Consider the following 22,696-nt stretch of genomic DNA (forward strand, 5'->3'; position numbering starts at 1 on the left):
CAAATACCAGATCTACAAATCCACAACACATCACAGTGCGACACACTGATCACCTTCTTTTACTTTCTTTTTTATTACAAAATGTAGACATATGCCAAATTGCTAAAATAGGGCAGAGGTCATGTTGAGAGTTGTGGCTATGAATGTTTTGTAATAATAATCAAAATCTATAAAGTAACTAAAGTTTTCAAATACATGTAGTGAAGTAAAAGTACAATATTTGGATCCGAGATGCAGTGGACTACAAATAAAAGTATTGGAAATTGGAAATACTCAAGTAAAGTACAAATACCTCAAAATTGTACTTAAGTACAGTGCTTAAGTAAATGTAAAATAGGTGCTTTCCACCACTGTTAATGTGTCATGTTAATTTCTGAGGTGCAACTGGAAATGCACGCCCCACCCGGTTATACCATACCATAACCGGGTGGGGGCGTGCATCTCCACGTGGCATTGTCCCTGACTTGCATCGTTACAGAGTAGGCCGGTGCAAGACAATGAACTCCCAGCTGGGACACTAGAGATATTCATAGTCCTGGAATGAGCCACTTCTGTACAAAGCTCTGAATCATTCATGGCCACACATCTTTAAGTAAGTGTTTTGGTTGTAAATCTAATCAACATGTCTATCAGTGGCCACTCAAAGTGAAGGTTGGGGGGGGGTTGAGGGGGTCTCCAGTATCTGGGGAAAACAAGTTCAGAATGTATTATCAAATTTACTTAGTTTGTAAAGCATATCTTGTCTAACCCTCATGTACACAGTAAAATCCTTATTGTTAATTTATACGTGTACCTGTTTAATTGTGTGGCTGGCATGAAAACCCTTCATAAAATTAGAGTTTATTTCAGAGTGGAGCTTTGATTCATTTCCCAATCATGTTCAGTATTGTACCATTCATTTGAGTTGGTCATTTCTCACTCATATAGCAGTGAATATATCCATCAATAATATTTGTCAAACAAATGTAACATAACACTACTACTGGAGCTAAACAAGCATCTGTTCATTTCATATACTTCATTCGTCAAATGAAATATAAGAGAAATACCAATATTTTTTGTCAAACTAATGTAACACCACTACTGGAGCTAACAGAAAATGTCTGTTGTGGTGGCATGCCAACAACCTTTGTTGCCATAGTGATTGAGTCCATATATGTAAGCTTTTAATCATGTGGATTTTGTCATCGATCCTCTCTGGGGAATAATATATACTGTGGAAGCTGTGACAAACACTTCCCTGTGGTTTGCTGAGAAGACACTCAGTTTGGACTAAATTCACAGACACAGACAGAGAGACAGACAGGATTTGCACCATTTCTCAGCAAAATATATATTTTGTGAAATAATATATGTTTGTTCTTATATAATACTTTAGTTAACACAGTGTAAAGCCAGTCTAACACTGTACTGCTCCCTGTCTATATGATGCATATAAATAAAATGTCCTGAGTTACATAAGTTACAGGTCATTCACTGTGAGTTGTTCATATGATATGTGTGTGTGTGCGTGTCCGTGTCCGTGTGTGTCAAAGCTCCTGTAGTTAACCATTTAAGCACTGGGTTACATGCAAAAATGTCATCAGAATTTAGTGTAATTTTCCATAAGAAAGGTCCACCAGATGCACCTCCTGGCCAGAAGAGGGCACTATTGTCACCCTAAACAAGGATAAGATGGCATTGGACTTTCTAATATAAAATACATGTGGACTTTTGGTAAGTTTTATATATTCACTTAATTTGGGCCTTTTGCATGTTTATATTGGCCATGTCATTTGTATTATTGATGCCTCTATTGATGACATCTTCACATTGTTTTGATTGTAATCATTGTTTTCTAGTTCTTATTACTGTCCCTGTAAAAAGTCCAAAGCCTATCACCAGAATACCCTCCCTTCTCCTGGTTGTGCGTCGCATGTTATCCCAAATCATACACCATCAACCAAGACAGTTCCTAATGGAAATTTATATTTATTAAATTTTGAATATGTTCATAATGATTTAATGTACTATATTCACATAGAATATCAGTTTATCAGTTTTTGGGCGGTGAAACCGCCCCTATAAGTGAGATTTGGAAAAATGTACATTTTCCTGCGCTGTGATCTGGGCCCAGGAAATTTGTACAATTATCCTGCGCTGTGATTGGCCAATCACAGTCTATTCAGGACTGTGATTGGCCAGTGTCACATGACACATGTGCATAGCTCTATATAAGGAACCATAACTTGAAAAAAACCAAAAATTTGTTTTTTTCAAGTTATGGTTTCGTCCATCATAAAGAGTGTTTCAATAAATGTATTTATCTTTTGTACATGTGCTAGCAAGACACCGCCCACTTCACACAGGGTGTGATTTTTAGAACATCTTATGAAAAAGGACAGATAGGCGATGGGATCGTAGACTGAAGACCATAAGGTACCCTAGATGTAAGTTTCTGATTATTAGATAGATCGTCTACAAAGGAACAGAATCATCACGGTACCCCATTTAAGTGTGATTCTGGCTCTATCCCTCTTGATCTTGAAGTTAAATGGGAGGAGGACTAACTGCTTTTGGACATTTCAAACAATGAGCAGTGAATGAACAGACAAATTAGGAGACATTCATTCCATTTATGATCATTTACTGAAGATATTCAAAGCAAATTATAACAATTCATTTGATCATTGCATGATAAGAGTCCACCAGAGTAAAAATAAAAAAAATGTAGATTTTAACCATTTTGTCAGTCAGAAAATAAAACAAATGCATTAAAAAAAATCCCTTCACATCAGAGAGTGCACTTAAATCAGTGTCAGCAGTGCATGTTTGTTAAATGACTTGGTGCAATCAGCAGTACTTCATGGAATACAAATCCTGTGGCGATACCTTCCCTTTAAAATGTACTTGGATATATTTAAGGTAACACAACAAGACAAAATCATAAATCCTTACTTTTTCACTTACAAAGTTTTCCCCCATTTTGGAGTTAGGAACCCCATGTAGGCTATACTAAACGCTGTCTCCATAAAACAATCCCTTTGCTACGATAACCTGTGGCTGTCTACTATCCCATCCCATACAGTGGGAAAAATACATCTGTATAAAAATACACAAACAATTGAAAAAACATAACATTTTGATGGTCCAATGGAAGACATTTATTTTTAGTGGCTAAAATAAAATACATAAAATATACATATATATAGTTTCTTTTTTTTGGGCTGTGTTAGCATTCAGTTATAAGTAATGTCATTGTACAACAAGTCAATACTGTTAAACACTTTAACCCTGGTGTCCCAATTTTGGACATGTCATTATAGGCAAAAAAAGTTTGCCCATAAACAATGTGTCACAAGTCACAACGTAACACATTGTGAACTTGTAGATCAGTGAACTTGTAGATCAGCTATTTTTGCTGCACACACACCATCATATGATGAAGTGCAAAACATCATCAGAGAACCAGGGTTACACACGTAACCTTGGGGCTTAAGTGGTTAAATTAAGTCAGACCACCTGACTTTGAAAAAAGAAAAGTAAACATACATACTTCAATGTGCTTTAAATCCTGGGGTCACAAGAATTGTTTGACTCTAAAATGGGGTCAAACTATAAAAAATATAAACTTACTTACCGACTTACACAAATCAACCTACATTATTCCACTAACACACAAAACACATTCAGGGCGCGCTCCCACCGCACTTTTATTTTACCTCTGGGGCAGAATCTGCCAATGCATTGTCAATGTAAATGCGTGGATTCACACAAGAGCAGATTTTTCCGCTTGTCGTGCAGACCTTGCGTTTATCTGCTCTCCGCGACTAAGCATAAAACTGCTGGAGGCAGGAGCCGATTTTCTCCCTCTGTCCAATCGGGTGAGTTGAAGGCAGACCGTCCCAAGATTCAGGAAGCAACATGGTGCTCAAGGCAGCAGGCGGTGCGGGCTACGGGGACGGTCTTGAATGTGAGTGACAGGTGCGTCACAAAGTTTTTTTTAATCCGCTGGCTGCAAAAAACTGTGGCCGCGCACAACCTGCGTTTAACAGCGGCCAGCCAACTTTTGGTGGGAGCGCGCCCTCACTCTGCAGAAACACTGCAGCTGAAGAAGAAAATAAAACCCTGAATCCTCACATCACAACCATTCACTTTCAGCCTTCTTCATACGCTGCTCTTTTCTACTTCAATAAATACTGGTCCTGGCATAAATGGCCACGAACATGGGCTCATTAGGTTCTATGGCATTGGTTCTCAAAGTGGCGTCCGGGGACCCCCAGGGGTCCTCGAAGGAGTTCCAGGGGGTACCCAGCTAAATGATGGATAGTTAGCACTTATAGCAACCAAATGGACCCTTATGGGTCTGTAACTCAGAGAGTGTACAAATGGACCCTAACGGGTCCATTTGGTTCCATTTGTACACTCTCTGAATTACATTAACATTGATTTTACCATATAAATTGGGGTCCCAGAGATAGAAATGCCATCAAATGGGGGTCCGTAGCCTAATGCATGTCAAACTGGGGATCCCTGAAATTAGATAGAGCCGTAAAAATCTTCTCTTATGGGGGTCCCAGGCATATCCTTTCAAATGGGGGTCCGCGGGCTAATAAGTGTCAATTTGGGGGTCCTTGACATGAAAAGGTTTGAGAACCACATTTCTATGTTAAGGCTAGTGGTTAATGATAATGGTCACATGACACCCGGGGGGAGAGGACCGGGTGACCAAAATGGGCCAGAAGATTGGGTCTGGAGTCATGTGGGGTCAGTTGATTACGGCGTAGGGGTAGAAACCCCTGTCCTGCCACAGCTGGCAGTGGAAAGCAGAGTCGTTGTGGACTACAGACAGGTCGTGGGACAACAGGGCAATGGCTGTAGGGTACTCTGACCACTGGTCCGTCATCTTACCTGGAAGAAAGAGTTAAAGGCGTTCATTAAACTAGCAAAAGTACTGAAACAAGACTAAGGGCCGTTGTTCACACCAAGCACTATAACTACAAGGATAACTATAAAGATATACTGTAGACCAGGGGTAACCTACCAGTCGATTACGATCTACCGGTAGATCATCATTAGGTATTATTATCATTATTAGGTAGTATTTAGAGTAGCTCATCTAGCTGTTTACCAAACGGACATGTCTGGGGCCATCCACTGTGGAATGCCTCTGTTCTATTGTTTGGCCGCTATCTCCGGTACCCCCCGTGTTTTGCATATGCATATCAGAACAGAACTTCATCAGTATAAAAACCCACAGAGAGCAAAAGAACCACACACTACTATACCTACACAGGCAAGCAGTGACTAGCTATGGAAGGTCCGGCGAAAAAGAAACCGAAAACATACCATTACCACCTGGAATGGGAGCATGATTTTTTTTTTCACGTCAGCGCATGGGAATACTATATGCCTCGTATGCCAAAAGACGTTAGCTTTGCCAAAACGTGGCAACCTGGAACGCCATCATTCTACCGCGCATGCTAAATACAAAGACCTTTATCCACTGAACAGTGCAAAAAGATCGAAAAGAATTGATGAACTGAAAAGTGGACTCCAAACACAGCAGCGGCAGTTTACTGCGCCGCCAACAACAACAAAAAACAAGCTGGCGACAGAGGCATCGTTCCGATTTAGCCATATTTTGGCTCAGGACGGGGAGATGGTTAAAGAATTGCTGAATGTCGCGGCTGACAGCTTGTTTTCTAACCTTAAAAACAAGAACGAAATTAAAGCATTGATACAAACGTTGTCGCTTGGTGCACCTACGGTAGCCAGGAGAGTGGAATCGCTGTCTGAAGATGTATCCCAGCAAGTTTTCAAAGACTTGTCAAACTGTGAATACTTTTCACTTCAATTTGACGAGTCCACTGATGCCACTGACACAGCCCAGCTAATTGTGTTTGTCCGAATGGTTTTCGCCGATTTTACCATCAAAGAGGAATTTCTCGCCCTTATTCCGTTGAAGCAAAGGACCCGGGGTGAGGATGTGTACAACGCATTCAAGGATTACGTGCGTGAGTACAAGATTCCCATTCATAAAATCGTATCGATGACAACAGACGGGGCCCCAGCGATGCTTGGCGTTCGATCAGGATTTGTTTCACTGTGCAGAAAAGACGAAGATTTTCCGCCGTTTGTAAACTACCACTGCGTGATACATCAGCAGGCACTGGCTGCTAAAGCAATTGATATGTCACATGTGATGACTGTTGTTGTTAAAATAATCAACTCAATTCGTGCAAAAGCGCTACAGCACCGGTTATTTAAGTCTTTATTGGATGAACTGGACTCTGTATATGGAGATTTGATTCTTCACGCAGACGTCAGGTGGCTCAGTCGGGGCAAAGTGCTGCAACGTTTTCTGGATTTACTGCCAGAGATCATCGTTTTTCTCAAGTCGAGAGACGAGGAGTATGAGCAGCTGTCTGACGATTATTGGTTATTGGACTTGGGTTTTCTTACAGACCTGACAGCAAAACTAAACGACCTTAACCGAGAATTGCAAGGGAAGGACAGAGGCATTGGTCACATGATCAGTGCAGTCAACGCATTCAAAATGAAGCTGGATTGGTGGGGCTCTCAGATACGACGTGCAAGGCTGACACACTTCCCAAATCTTGAGAAGGTGTCACAAAACCTCACGGACAAAGCTGCCTTTCATCCCGAACCATTCTGTGCCCAATTGAACAAACTGAAATCAGAATTTGAACGTAGATTTGTTGAGGTACAAGGCATGAGTCATGTGGCTGCTTTTGTATCAAACCCTTTCCTCAGCATTGACGTTGATGAGCTGTCAGTTAAAATGCAGGATGTGTTTGCATTAAGTACAGGTGTTGAAGAAGAGATTTTTGTACTAGTAAATGACCATCTATTGGTGGGCAGAGCTAGAAACCAGGACCTTTGGTCACTTGTGAACAGAGAGAAGTATCCCCTGCTTGTGTCTTGTGCACTTAAGCTGCATGCATACTTTGGCTCCACTTACTTATGTGAAATGGCCTTTTCACAAATGAAAATAATCAAATCCAAGTTTAGAACTCGTATGACTGACTCACATCTTAATGACTGCCTCAGACTGGCAATCACTAACTATCAACCAGATTTCAAAAGGCTTGCAGATAATGTGCAGTCACAGCGGTCTCATTAAAGGTGGGCTGACCCTGAGAGTATTGGATCTGTCACCATATATGTGCAAATATATGGTCATGTATGCATTTTTGTCATTTGAACAGAATATCTGTAAATGTTAAAATTCATCGAACTGAGAAACTAAATACTGTGCATTGAAGAGAAGAAGAAATCTGTAAAAGCAATCTATTTAATGTCCTTTGTGTTTCGTTTAATAAAAAAAAAATCAATGCAGAAGTTTATTTGTATTTTTGTCCTAATATTTATTTTTCTAATCTTAACATTTAGGCATTGATTATATAACTATCAGTGTGTATTCTTATTTAAACTACTAGTCTTTGTGTGGATGTATGCACTATGCACATGCATTGAGCCTGTCAGAAATGGAAATCGTGACAAGTGGGTTTTTTTGGAACATATTTTAGTGGTAGATCATGCCTTTTGGACAATTGGAAATAAAATGTGCTCTTGGGCTTGAAAAGGTTGGCTACCACTGCTGTAGACTTAAAAATAATTCTAACTCAAGTGGATGGCAGAGTCCGCAACACAACTATAACAAAGACAATGGTGTACAATACAATACAATACAATACAAATATAAGAAACTAAGTACATTTACTTAAGTACTGTAATTAAGTAACATTTTGAGGTATTTGTACTTTACTTGAGTATTTCCAATTTCCAATACTTTTACTCCACTACATCTCAGAGGCAAATATTGTACTTTTACTCCACTACAATTATTTGAAAACTTTAGTTACTATTCAGATATAAATTATGATATTATAAAACATACATTAACCACTCTAGCCCTATTTTATACCTAGGCTATTTGAAAATAGCCGATCTACAAGCTCACAAGCTCACAACGCGTCGCATCGGAACGAGTTGTGAGCTTGTAGATCTGCTATTTTCAAACATTTTAGCAGTTTTACTTTTGGTACTTTAAGTACATTTTGATGCAAATACTTTTGTACTTTTACTCAAGTGAATTTTGAATTCCGGGCTTTTACTTGTAACGGAGGAGTACTTCTACATTGCAGTATTGATACTTTTACTTAAGTAAAACATTTGAGTACTTTTTCCACCACTGACGCACGCACGCACGCACGCCTGTTTGTGGCCTCTTACCCTCTTTGGCGAAGTTGACTAGTTGTTGTGTGAGCAGCTGCTGGAAGGCCTTGTCCTCCACCGAGAAGGTCTTCTTCAGGAGGGACTCTAAGTTGCCGAAGAAGGTCACCGCGTCCAGCATGTGGAAGGAGAAACGGCTGGGGAAGCTCAAGAGGCCGCCGGCAGCTGACGTGTCGACCGGGCCGGACGGAGTGTGTGTCACCACGTACCGATACACAGGACTGTGCAAGGCCGCTGGGAACAGAGATGGATCTATTAAACCATTAAGACCTGGAACTGTGTCATTTTTAGATTTGAGCTAAAAAGCATTATCTTACACTTTGGGCTATTCAAAAATAGCAGATCTACAAGCTCGTAGCGCGGCACCGAGTGCCGCGCTACGAGCTTGTAGATCTGCTATTTTTGAAAATTCGTGAAAATGTGTGCAAATCTTTGAATATATATATTTTTAAAGCGAACATTTTTAACTCAAATCTTTGCTTCTGGGGGTCCCTGGAACAATATATTTTGATGGGGGTCCGCTGCCACATGCATATAATTTTGGGGGTCCTTGACATGAAAAAGATTGAGCACCACTGATATAGAAACATACGTTTTTCAGAAAACTGTTGGGATTTAGGAGACGTGTAGAATCGGCTTCAGGTCTCAATGGGTTAAACCAATGACTAAAACGTACATTAACACATCGAGTGCCATAACCGGGAATCTCCGTGAGGATTGCCGAGAAAAAAAAACATACAAGGTCAGTATACATAGAATTTTTATTTTGAAGGTACAGTATTTCTGCCAACACATAAAATGTACAGATCTGTGGACAAAAAAACGAGATTGTTGAAGACAGAGCCAAGTCAGCAAAACAATTGCAGCAATTACTGCAAATGACACCTCCTTTTCTTCCAACTACGGCACTCCTGAAGAAGAACTGCTAGCGATCCTGAAATGCCAATCTTTACGCCGTGTAGTAGGTCTGGCTGCCTTCGGTTCAAATTAATGTATGAATTCAATATTTATGAATGAGTGAGATACATTCTGTATATAGCCTTAAAGAAAAAGAAAAACCCAGACATGTAATCTGAATCCATTTCAAATGTTTGTTTTTTTCAATGGTCGTTTAAAAAAGAAAAGTATGCCCGAAGGCACACCGATGGGGCAAGTCAGAATCTCAAGACACCCGTTTAGCATCGCAACGCATTGTGAGCTTGTAAATGGGCTTTTTTTTCAACTTTTGAAACTGTAAAAATAATTAATAAATATATTCATTTTTTACAATAATGCCAAAATAGGAACTCTTTTTTTTTAAGGGAATGTCCTCTGTAATGAGAAACGAATGTGCACAAAGTACTGATATAGTAAATACAAAAATAATGTATAAATTCTGTATCCTGTTTATTACAATAATAATTTGTGGTTGTCACAAAATCCCAAGGGACACCTGCACTTGTCTCACATGGTACACCTTTTGAGAACTATGGTCTTAACCCATTAAGACCTGAAGCCGATTCTACAAATGTCTTCCCAATCAGCAACAGTATTCTGAAAAAAACGTATGTTTCTATATCAGTGGTTCTCAAACTTTTTCATGTCAAGGACCCCCAAGATTATATGTATTTGACCGCCGACCCCCGTCTCAAAATATGTTGTTCCAGGGACCCCCAGAAGCAAAGATTTGAGTTAAAAATGTTCACTTTAAAACAAATATATTCAAAGATTTGCACTCATTTTCACGATTTAAAAAAAATAGCAGATCTACAAGCTCATAGCGCGGCACTCGGTGCCGCGCTTTGAGCTTGTATATCTGCTATTTTTGAATAGCCCAAAGTGTAAAATAATGCTTTCTTAGCTCAAATCAAAAAGTGACAGAGATGCGTTCCAGGTCTTATAGTGGTATGTATGCAAGTGTACCTGCAGCCCTCCTCGCCAGGTCGTTGTTGGGACAGGTCCACCTCAGGTCTGTCACCATGGTGGTGTACATCCTCTCAGGACAGCGGTCTACGGTGGGACAAGGAGCAGAGCTGGGGTACAGCTCCAAAGCCAGCTCAGGGAGGTCCTCACCAAAAGGGCCTCAGTTTGTCTGAGTTGGACACAGTCACACAGAGAGAAGGGGAAATATAAATACATGAATACAATACAATAAGTATCTACAGTATATATAGATGTAATGTCATTTTATGTGATACTTAACCCATTAAGACCTAGAACGCATCTGTGCTAGAACGCATCAGCACTTTCGATTTATTTGGCTATTCAAAAATAGCAGATATACAAGCTCATAGCGCGGCACTCGGTGCCGCGCTATGAGCTTGTAGATCTGCTATTTTTGAAAAATCTTGGAAAAAAATATGTTAGATTTTTTTCCAAAAACTGTTAGGATTTAGATTTTTTTTAAGAATCGCCTCGGGTCTTAATGGGTTAATTCATCACATGACACTACCTTATTTAGTCACAAAGACGAGACGGAAACATTTGATCAATGCAGCAAACATGGCGGCCATGACAGCTACAACCATTCCAGCCCTTGGGATAATCAGATATCACCCTCTCGGCCCTGTGTGTGTGTGTTATTTAAAATTAGGAAGAAAATGAATAAACTCAAAGTAATTTAGCCAGTGTGGTACGCAAGTCTTCCACAGAATTGGAATTGTTGTGGCCCCCCCCTACTCATAATAATTAATTGGGGGCCCCGGGTATAATTATTGCACCCGCTGTGTATTATTCTGCACATGGCAACATTGACATTCTGCAGTTCACCTGTGCAGCGGTGCTGGTGTCGGCATCATTACAACACTTTTCAATCTTAGAGGTCAGAATGTTGTCCATAGCGTATCTCTCACCTGTCACAAACCAGCGGTAATCATCCCATGTCCACGTGGAGATGTTCTCATACGGGGGGCTACAAAGGAAACGCAGATCAACTGTTGGGTTTGCAAATACACCAGTGTTGACTTCGTCGACTAAAACCATGACGAAAAATGTTCGTCGACTACTTTTTTCACTGACGAAAACTAAATAAAAACTAAATAAAAACTAAGCTATGATTAAATATATTGACAAACAAATAAAAACTAGACTAAAATGTTAGTGAGGTACTATAGAGGAGAAGAGATCCAGTAGAACTAAAGGACAAGTCATTTTATGTTTGGTTGCGCTCGGTTGTTGCGCTCTGAAAATAGCCGATCTACAAGCTCACAACGCGTCGCAGCGCGACGCGTTGTGAGCTTGTAGATCGGCTATTTTCAGCAGGCAACCAAGTGTAAGATCAGCCATTACGACGCCATCAAGGCACCGCCAAAAATACATTTTATTCAACTAAATCAACTGTAGATTTAGTCGACTATAATCTTATGATATTTAGTCGACTAAAACTAGACTAACGGTGAAACATTTCAGGTGACTAAAATATGACTAAAACTACCGTAATTTCCGGACTATAAGCCGCTACTTTTTTCCCATGCTTTGAACCCTGCGGCCTATACAACGGTGCGGCTAATCTACGGATTTTTACAGCTAACGGCCACTAGGGGACCTTCTAAATCTATGGATTTCACACCTGCGGCTTATAGTCCAGTGCGGCTTGTATATGCACACATTCGTTTTTTTTCCCTAAATTTGGCTGGTGCGGCTTATATTCAGGTGCGCCTTATACTACGGAAATTACGGTAAATGGAATTTGATTCAAAAGACTATGACTAAAACGTAATCAAAATTAGCTGTCAAAATCAACACTGCAATACACTAACATGAGGTGAAACTTTTTGTGACTCCATTTTGAACCTGGCCAGAGCAGAGCAGAGTCACCTGAAGTCCATCTCCTGCCACGTGGTGCCTATGACGAACGGCACGTCGCTGAAGTTTCCCCCCGCCGTCTCCCACGTCTCAAAAGGCGGGGCAGTGAGCACGTGGCCGTCCACCACCGCCACGGGGCCGTAGAACCTCCCTTTAGTGGGGAGATCCACCATGTCGTCCGCCGACCATGACGGATACTCCTGCCATGGGATGGCCTGAGGAGAGAGCAATGGAGGGCAATGAAAAACCGCTTGTTAACAGATTACTCTCTCCATAGTGACACTCAGTGGTGGAAAAAAGTACTCAAATGCTTTACTTAAGTAAAAGTATCAATACTCCAATGTAGAAGTACTCTGTTACAAGTAAAAGTCCGGAATTAAAAATGTACTTGAGTAAAAGTACAAAAGAATTGGTATCAAAATGTACTTAAAGTAACAAAAGTAAAAGTACTAAAATGTTTGAAAATAGCAGATCTACAAGCTCACAACGCGTCGCGATGCGACGCGTTGTGAGCTTGTAGATCGGCTATTTTCAAATAGCCTAGGTTTAGAATAGGGCTAAAGTGGTTAATGTATGTTTTATAATGTAATAATGAATATCTGCAAAGTAACTAGTAACTAAAGTTTTTAAATAATTGTAGTGGAGTAAAAGTATAATATTTGCCTCTGAGATGTAGTGGAGTAAAAGTACTGAAAATTGGAAATACTCAAGTAAAGTAAAAAAAAAATCCTCGTTAAAAAAAGTACAGTACTCGAGTAAATGTACTTAGTTACTTTCCACCACTGGTGACACTAATGATGGTGGTTTGTGCCCAGTAAAATCATTTGTAATTCTTCTATTTGTAACTCTGATAGTGTACAAATGTAACAAAATGGGCAAAATTGGTCCATTTGTTAAACTAGAGGTTTGGGCCGCTTAGGGCTTTCACGACTAGGGATTTTTACTGGTCGACTAATTTGACCCAGTGGTAGTCTTACCACTGGGTACTTTTTTATCAAAAGGGGGTCAAAAGTATGCCCAATAATAGCCTATTATCTAGGCCCGATCAAAATTAAAGAGATGCTGTGGCCAGAAAAAAAGGAAAGCTGCTGTGGCTAAAATGTTAGGATGTAGTAGGAAATGTAGTTTTTTATTAACCGTACAATATGTAAGTACATTGAAGGCGGGGAAAAAGCCTATATTATAGCCAGAGCTCTGATCAACAGACTGTGGCAAGTTTTGGGGCAAATGGAGTGATCGCAACCCCGGACAGATTTTGGAGGTCATTTCAATTAAAGTAGTAGGATGGGCCATTACTATGGCATTAAAACAATGGAGGAAAAAAAAAAATAATAATTCCCCCCCCAACTATTCGACTAGTATGTATGCCTATATATGGACATACATATCGGTTGGATAGGCTGTTGCGGACAACCGCCTATCCGAATGACTCGGCCATATATGGGCGTATCGGGTTAGTTTATGGTTATGTCTGAGTCAGCTGGCCCTAGCCTGGTAAACCCTCCCTCCGGAAATCTCATTTCTATTTGATTCCTGGAGTGAGTCTGGCATGAACCGCCTCTCTGCAATATTGGCTGTGTATGCCAAACGGCCGCGCCTATCAGCGTCGTCGCACATCGTTCTGTGATTGACAGCTTACGTTGGCCAATCAGGTGGCGAGTTCGAGTGAGCCCAAAACACGAACGGCAGCCATCTTTTTCTTGTGCGGCCAATTCTCCGCTATTTTTTTACTTCAAAAAGCTCTCTAACTTCTATTTTGAGGCACGGAATTTACTTATAAGATATCGTTTGGATAGAATTTAGTTGTTTAACTTCATATATGTGGTCAATTAATCATGACAAAGCCTATTTAAAAAAATAATAATAGAGAACCGGTAGGGGCGGGCAGTGACACCATTGTACCCGAAAAAGGCAACCCATTTTGGGTATGGCTGTCTCAAAAGTCCCGTCGCGTCACATTAAGACTGGTGAACTGCTGATTGGCTGAAGGGGAAAAATTATCATTGGCTGAAGGGGTTGTCAGTCAACGGTATTACTCCCGCCCAACTCCAGCACAGCCAATATTGCAGACAGGCGGATCAGGCCAGACTCACTCCTGAAATGAAATGGAATTGAGATTTCCGGAGGGAGGGTTTACCAGGCTAAGCTGGCCCCTCCCATTAACCAATTTTAATATAGGATGAACACACGACGTGTGTGTGTGTGTGTGTGTGTGTGTGTGTGTGTGTGTGTGTGTGTGTGTGTGTGTGTGTGTGTGTGTGTGTGTGTGTGTGTGTGCGTGTGCGTGTGTGTCCTGCCTGTAGAATGTGTTTGATGGAGAGCCCTCTGAGGCAGGCCAGGTCTTTGCAGCCCGTCTTCTCCAAGAACACCAGGTTGTCCGCCTCCGCCTGCTTCAGGGAGGCGTTGAACACGTACGAGCCGCTCATGTCCACGGCGGCGCGGAACAGACCCTTTGCCAGGGGTGACATCATCAGAGCCCACACAGACGTCCCACCTACACAGACCGGGTTACATATTAAAACCAAGCTTCTACTGAACAGCAGTGTTGATTTTAACAGCAAATTTGTATTTAGTTTCAGTCATAGTCTTTTGCATAAAAGTCCATTTAGTTTCAGTCATACTTTAGTCATCGGAAATGTTTAACTGTTAGTCTAGTTTTAGTCGACTAAATCTACAGTTGATTTAGTCGACTAAAATGTATGTTGGCGGCAGGGACGTGCAGAAGGATTTGGAGAGGCAGGGGCTGGACAATTATCATACTTTTAAGCCCAAAAACCCGAAAATGTATCACTGCGTGCTTAATGGCCTCAAAGTCACGCACCCAACAAGCTTTGAACTGAGCAGATTGGACATTCCGTTCCAGAGATAATGGCCAAAACATCTTGAAAACGGACACTTTTGCAGATTTTCGATCGCCGATTTTTGGCCATTGTCGCCCGTTTTTTTTCAATAACACGGGCTAGGAAGGTTGTACGGCGACAAACTAGATACCTGAGAAAAGTTCACTTTGAGCTGCATCCAACACATCCACTGGCATTTCCGTCAGCCTTACCGTTAGCCCGCTTGGGGCAGTTGAACTTTTCTTCCTCTTTTTTTTTCTTTTTCTCCAGTCTGGAGAGGGCACTTTTTTAGCGACGGGTAAAAGGGCAGGGGCTCAAGCCCCCTTTCATGTCTATGTGTGCACGTGCATGGTTGGCGGTGCCTTGATGGCGTCGTAACGGCTGATTATACACTTGTGCTGGCTGAAAATAGCCGATCTACAAGCGGTGTGAGCTTGCAGATCGGCTATTTTCAGAGCGCCCGAGCGCAACCAACTTTTCTTACTGGATCTCTTTTCCACTAGTCCCTCAGTAACAGTTTAGTCTAGTTTGTATTTGTTGACGAAAACTGTCCATATATTTAGTCTTAGTTTTAGTCATCATAGCTTATTTTGTATGTAGTTTTCGTCAGTGAAAAAAGGTAGTCGACCAACATTTTTCGTCATAGTTTTAGTCGACGAAAATCAACACCGATGAAGGGCAATGTAATTTCTATCCACTAGAGGGTGTGTATGTTCACTTGTTCAACTAAAAAGAACCATAATGTAACATTTTGTGTTACCAGCATAACATCACCTACAAATATTGTCAGGAGTACTTGAAATATTTAGCTCAACACAAGTGTACCATTATGCCTGAGGTAGCCTGTTTTAAATGTACACCCCAGTGATGGAATGTGTTTACAAACCTGTCAACCTGACAATATAGTGGCAGAATCCTGTGGTAAATGCCCAGCACCATCAGATAAAATGTGTCTAATTTGGCCAAAATGCAACAACATTAAAAGAAACACTAGGATAAGCACTGCATGTACTTTTAAAAGACGGAGATACCTTTTGGCAACGAGATGGAATGAAGTTGAATGCCGAATTTCAACGTAAACACATCAAAATGTCTCGTCACAGAATTAATTATTCACAAACATCTCAGTTATATGGTACAATAGTGGTGAGAACATTTTTTACTTTTCCTGCAGATAATTTCTAGTTTATTTGTGCTAGTAACAGTAGAAACGTTACATATTGTACCTTCGTTGAAGAAGAACTCCAAAGGGGAAGTCGACCGCCCACTATCTCCTAAACAGAAATGATCCCCAATCATGAGGTCGTGGGTTAAAATCCACCCGTGTCATCTCCTCACTCTGTGCACTGTTTTCTTCATCTCTACCTAATCTCGTACCTGAACTTTGTCCAAAGATGGTGACCTTTGCAGGGTCACCTCCAAACACGTGGATGTTTCTCTGGACCCACTGCAGAGCCGCTATCTGGTCCATGAAGCCGTAGTTCCCTGGGGAGAGGCAGCGAGTAGCGACATTACACAGCAATAATTACCAATATGGCTAACAACGTGTTGTAATTAAATTAGGCCTCACTAGCACTCCTCAAGAAGTAACAAAATCGGTGGTATTCAATTACGGACCCTGGATGTCTAACTAACCTCTATGGGCAGGTTTTCATTCTAGCCCATCTCTACCCAATTATAATAATGACTTAAGTTCTCCCTGTGTGAGTATTACAGGGTCCCCACACATTTTTAGCAATGAATTTCCAAAACTTTTCCAAAACTTTTCCAGAATATTTAGTCCAATTTCCAGGCCTATAAAACAATCATTCAGCGCAATAATGTGTCTCTTACTCCCATGTACAATGCCCAAAGATAGGCAGTGTAGCAAAAATAAAGCATAGAATATAAAATAGTACAATTTAATTCAACATTTCGTGCAAAATTAGGGCATAGTGACGACCATGCGAGCGAAAATAGGAGGGGTGGACGACGTCGTTGCACGGTTCGTTGTCGCTCGCGGTAGGTCAGGACGGTCTCATTCAAAAACATGTATTTTAATGAGATTTCATCGCCCGCTCGCTTCGCGTCACGTCGCATCACGTCGCATCGCTGGCAGTACGGATGGGGTGTTACACAGCCCGTTCGGCGAAAAACTACTTATGTTACATATTTTGTGTTTATGAAAATGTTTTGTATAAAAAAAAATCAATAGCCAAAAACAATGCATAGCCAAATATTTTTCCAGGACCCTTGATAAATTCCAGGACCTTTGATCAATTCCAAACCTTTTCCAGTACTGGATTTTTTTTTTTTTTTTTTCAAAATATTTCCAGGAATTTCATGACCGTGGGGACCCTGGTATTACTATTGGGGCATGCCTCCTCGTTGTAGATTTGCGCTCCACTGAGTGCACAGTGGTTCTCAAACTTTTTCATGTCAAGGACCCCCAAATTGACACTTATTAGCCCGCGGACCCCCATTTGAAAAGACATGCCAGGGACCCCCATAAGAGAAGATTTTTACGGCTCTAGCAGTGATCCTCAACCATTTTAATTTCAAGGACCCCCAGTTTGACATGCATTAGGGCTACGGACGGACCCCCATTTAATGGCATATCTATCTCTGGGACCCCAATTTACATTGTAAAATCAATGTTAATTTAACTCTGAGAGTGTACAAATGGAACCAAATGGACCCGTTGGACACTCTCAGAGTTACAGACCCATAAGGGTCCATTTGATTCCTAACTATCCATCATAGTGGATAGGACCCCACTTTGAGAACCAATGTTCTAGTGTATGAAAGGTTTTGTAGCAATGAAAAGCTGCACACACTTGGACTTCCACAGAAGTTGATACCACTCTGTCATATCATTAACACATTGAGTGCCAGGGTTTTTTAAAAACAGGGTACAGTCAGTGCCTGGATTTTTAACCATTTTTCAAGTAGTCACAAAATATTTTCAGTGATCACCGTCCTCACGGTGATCCCCTCATTACACATTAGAGGTCTCGTACAATCGGGGGGAAAAAATTAAAAACATTCGGTAATCCGTTCCATAGTTGCAGCCAGTTGAAAATAGTCAAAAATAGTCAAAAATTCATAGTAAAAAAAAAAGTACACAGGAGCCGAGATACAGGCTTTTGAAGTCATAAGTTAACCAGGAAGTGGATTAAAGTCTAAATCTTCGAAAAATGATATCTCCTGGTGCTGTGAAGGATTTTTATTTTTATTTTTTAAATATTTTTTACCTCGTTTGGATTATGAAAAACGGCCCGGACCGTTTTTGGCACTCAATATGTTAACCCATTAATACCTGGAACGCATCTGTGTCACTTTTAGATTTATTTAGGCTATTCAAAAATAGCAGATATACAAGCTCATAGCGCGGCACCGAGTGCCGCGCTACGAGCTTGTATATCTGCTATTTTTGAAAAATCGTGAAAATTATATTTTTAAAAATTCTTCCGAAAAACTGTTAGGATTTAGAAAATGTTTAGAAGCGGCTTCAGGTCTCAATGGGTTAACAGTGCAGAGGGCTGACCTGAGGTGTGGGTGGGGGAGCCGTTGCTCAGAATCTCCAGCGCCATGAAGCCGAAGGCGTTGAGCCTGTAGTTGAAGCCGACGTAGACGATCCCCGTCCCGGCGGCCAGCTCCTCCGTGGGCGAGTAGCCCTCCTCGGCCCCGCTCCACACGTGCAGGGTAGCCTCCGTGGATCCAGACCACGACGGGCAGCTTGGCGCCGGCGTTCAGCGTGGGCGTCCACACGTTGACGAAGAGACAGTCCTCCTGACCCATCACCGCCCCCGTCTCCGACAGCGGGCGCACCTGCGGGCACACGCTGCCGAAGCGGGTGGCGTCTTCTGTGACGACGCCGGGGGTCCTGCACATCGGTTGAGCCGGCGGGGCCCAGCGTTGGTCGCCGGTGGGAGGCGCCGCGTAGCGAATGCCCTTGAAAGAGTAAGCGCCATTTATCTGGGAAAGGGGAGGACAAGCGTCATATAGCGGCACAGAAATGCCAAACAAGCAGATATAGGACTAACAGGTCACGTGATGTGTCGGAGTGAGTCGAGAGTCAGACAACATCTCAAAATGCTTCTAAGATCAGAGGCTGTTAATATCGTGTTGTTGAAATGCTTTTTATATTTACAAATTCAAGTTACTATGTCGTCACTTGTGCACTTGCAGCAACTCCAAGGGAACAGTCAATTTTTCATGGAATATACTGTAAACTTTGGATATGGTAGGTGCCTCCAACCTCATTCCCAGTTCTATCTCACATGAGGAGAACGCCCGGGATTCGTACCCGGATCTCCCGCGTGGAAAGCCAATCTTAACCCCTAAGCCAAAAGGATATCCCCATTGCTCGGGAGAGATATTAAGACTTTCAGGCCATCAGGCTGAGGTAGTGAACCACTCTGTTACAGAGATAAAGCCTGAAAATAACTATTGCCTAAAATGTCTAAAACAGAAGTAAAGGAAGCGCAAGGTTAAATGTTTTCCACCAGCCTACCAGAACTTCCTGTAGCCCTGAACTTCCTGTATTTCTGGTTAAAAGTTAAAACTCTTGTCCAGCGTAGGTAGCCCCACAAATCTTTAGATACTTGTATTGTGAGATAATTGCGTGAAGAGTGTAAACCATACATGGGCAACTGGCGGCCCCCACTTTCACTTAATGCGGCCCACAGGTTAATATCGGAATACTGATATATTATGGATTTCAGCTGTTAAAAAAAAAAAAAGCAGATCTACGCGACACGTTTTGAGCTTGTAGATCGGCTATTTTTGCTACTTTTGTGTGACATAGAATGGTCAAGTACAGCATTCATTTATGAAAACAGTTAAAATAGAGAGAGAAGAGGTATCTGCCCGACAGTATAATGCAATGTGGCCCCTCTGGAGTGAGTGTGGAAATACAGTGGCCCTCTCAATCATCAAAGTTGCATCACCCCTGGTGTAAACTCACACGTCGTCCTCTGTACTCTCCACAGTCGGTGGCCACCTGGGCCAGGCCCGGGGGCGGCGTTTGGGCCACGTAGGCCAGGTAACCCGCCAGGACGAGCAGAGACGTCACCCCCGCGCAGACGAGGAGGATGCAGCGTCTGGAGAGGACGAGGAAGGGGCCGACGTAGTGTCTCTGTCTGTGGTGGACATACTGCACCTCCTCCTCCTCCTCCTCCTCTCCTTCCTCCTGGACCAGGTAGCGGTACTCTGTCCTCTCTGGGACCTCAAACACGTCCTCGTTCATCTCCGCTCTTGGTTGTGGGGGAGGGGAAACACAGATTGCAACTTCACCCACCACTCTCACTATAGGGCATAGCAGTGGCGGCCATTTTCTGGTTCCACTTCAAAATACTCAATGCATTTGTCCCATTGACATTTCCAAAAATATTCATATCAATCCATTTAAGCCTAGAATCAAGCCATCCAGGGTCCTGGTGAATCATGACCATTAAACATTTTTTTCTGTGATTTTATTTTATTTTATATTTAATTATATGATATACTATATTTAATAAATACCCTTTGTTTTGCCGTTTTATGGTCATGATTCACCAGGACCCTGGATGGCTTGATTCTAGGCTTAATATGATTGATATTAATATTTTTGGAAATGTCAATGGGAAAAATGCATTGACTATTTTGAAGTGGAACCAGAAAATGGCCGCCACTGCTATGCCCTATAGCCATTCAAAATGATGTAGCCTGTAGGGGTAGGGGTCCATGACAGAGTTCCAGGGGGTCCCCAGCTAAATGATAGATTAGGAACCAAATAGACCCTCATGGGTCTGTAACTCTGAGTGTACAAATGGAACCAAATGGACCCTAATGGGTCCATTTGGTTCCATTTGTACACTCTCAGAGTTAAATGAACATTGATTTTTACAACATAAAGTGGGGTCTCAGAGATAGAAATGCCATTAAATGGGGGTCTGTAGCCTAATGGGTGTCAAACAGGGGGTCCTTGAAATTAAAATACATACAGTATGTCATTTTAATACCAATACTCATGATTGACAAAGGGACTATTGAAGTATTTTTCTTTATGAATAGGGCTTTAAGCAGTTAATCCTGTACATTAGGGATCTTCAACAGGGGACCCCCTAGAGGGGTCCTCAGAGCTACTATAGGGGGTCTGCCAAATCTTTGTGTGATAGATAGGATGTTTTTTACATTAACCACTTGAACCCTAGCAGCATCCCTATTCTGAGGGGAACATTAGCCCGAAAATAGCAGATCTACAAGCTCACAACGCCTCGTGGCAAAGAGGTTTGGTGTAGAGGGGGAAAAGGAGCAAATCAAGTAATAAGAATTGAAGGTTTAAGTAGTTAAATGTCTGAAATGAACATACATTTACACAGCACTGATGATAGTCAATGAAGCCATCTATGATATCTATGAAAAAGTTGAATCTGCAACACCTTTGTAAACAATGTAGTGGGGGGGTCCCTGGCTGCTTCATCTCTCTCTCGATAAGGGGTCCCTGGCTGCTTCATCTCTCTCTCAGCTAAGGGGTCCCTGGCTGCTTCATCTCTCTCTCAACTAAGGGGTCCCTGCTTCATCTCTCTCTCAGCTAAGGGGTCCCTGGCTGCTTCATCTCTCTCTCAGCTAAGGGGTCCCTGGCTGCTTCATCTCTCTCTCAGCTAAGGGGTCCCTGCTTCATCTCTCTCTCAGCTAAGGGGTCCCTGGCTGCTTCATCTCTCTCTCAGCTAAGGGGTCCCTGCTTCATCTCTCTCTCAGCTAAGGGGTCCTTGGCCCAAAAAAATGTTGAAGACCCCTGCTGTGTACATTATACATTGTTTTCCAGTCCTACTCTATCACGCAGGGTCATACTGGAGCATGCTGACAATAAGAGGATATGATATGCATGTCTGCAGGTTTGTATTGTTATCCAGCGGTGACAGCATCAGGAGTTTCCGTCATTGGACTAAAAATAAAGGTGCTTACCCCCACGACCCAAATGTTAACTAACTGTCAGGAGTTCTGGTGCAATGTAATAATCCATATTCTTCAATAAAGAAGCGTTTTAATGCCGTCTGTGGCCGATTCTGTCGGAAGTTCCCAATGGGCGGTAGTGACGCGCCCATCTGGTGAAACCCGGAATTACACTCAATGTAAACAGAAAGTAAACGAGGGTGAAAAAATGGCGTTCGGCCACAGGCGGCATTAAAACACTTCTTTATTGAAAGATATGGATTATTACATTAAACTACCACCCCGTAGCGAGAGTTAACATTTGGGGCGTGGGGGTAAGCACCTTTATTTTCAATGTGTACATGTTTGGAGTGTCTACGGGGCATAGTGCTGAAAGTCCCTGTGTCCATGGGGGGGTGAACCCTACAACTCTCGTAGATTGAAAACGTCAGAATCATAAATACGTCTACGAGAGTTGTATTCTACAGCTACACTAAAACTGATCGCTCAGCAAGGAACCAACCAGTCACTATATCAATGTGTGCTACATGTCGACAATAGATCACTAGAAGAACGGCTGTACAACAATTATGACGCTAAAGTGCAGCATTGAATCAATAGGCTAATTCCAAAACTATAATCAATAACTTTCTTTGCATGACAAAGTTTCTTGGACTGTTTTTTGCGTCTTTCGTTAGATATCTCAAAAACGACGCTACACCCGTTGTGTAATGTTGTGTAGAAGCGTACGCATACATACATACATAGTAATAGATACATGTAATTAAATTCCAGGCTTTTATTTCTTACCATATAGTAAAGCTTGCAGGAAACAACAACAACACTCCAATGTGTCTCAGCTTCAGCATAGATCCCGAGCGCCCTCTATGTCTCGTCCATCAGACTGCAGATGGACTTCAGCAAAAAGTACTCAAATG

General features: G+C 41.9%; 1 protein-coding gene across 1 annotated transcript; it reads right to left on the minus strand.

The window, feature by feature from the left end:
• Positions 1 to 2,677: 2,677 nt before the first annotated feature.
• LOC308092878 (para-nitrobenzyl esterase-like) lies at positions 2,678 to 22,624 on the minus strand. Its single transcript, XM_080438985.1, is given in 12 exon segments — positions 2,678 to 4,890; positions 8,239 to 8,472; positions 10,141 to 10,300; positions 10,302 to 10,309; positions 11,070 to 11,128; positions 12,034 to 12,236; positions 14,319 to 14,515; positions 16,239 to 16,346; positions 18,388 to 18,544; positions 18,546 to 18,818; positions 19,810 to 20,098; positions 22,569 to 22,624. Coding segments are annotated over 11 exon segments (1,824 nt in total). The 5' UTR covers positions 20,092 to 20,098; positions 22,569 to 22,624; the 3' UTR covers positions 2,678 to 4,747.
• Positions 22,625 to 22,696: the final 72 nt, after the last annotated feature.

This window comes from Gymnoscopelus braueri, assembly GCF_963280865.1.
Source record: "Gymnoscopelus braueri genome assembly, chromosome: 10".
Classification (NCBI taxonomy): domain Eukaryota; kingdom Metazoa; phylum Chordata; class Actinopteri; order Myctophiformes; family Myctophidae; genus Gymnoscopelus; species Gymnoscopelus braueri.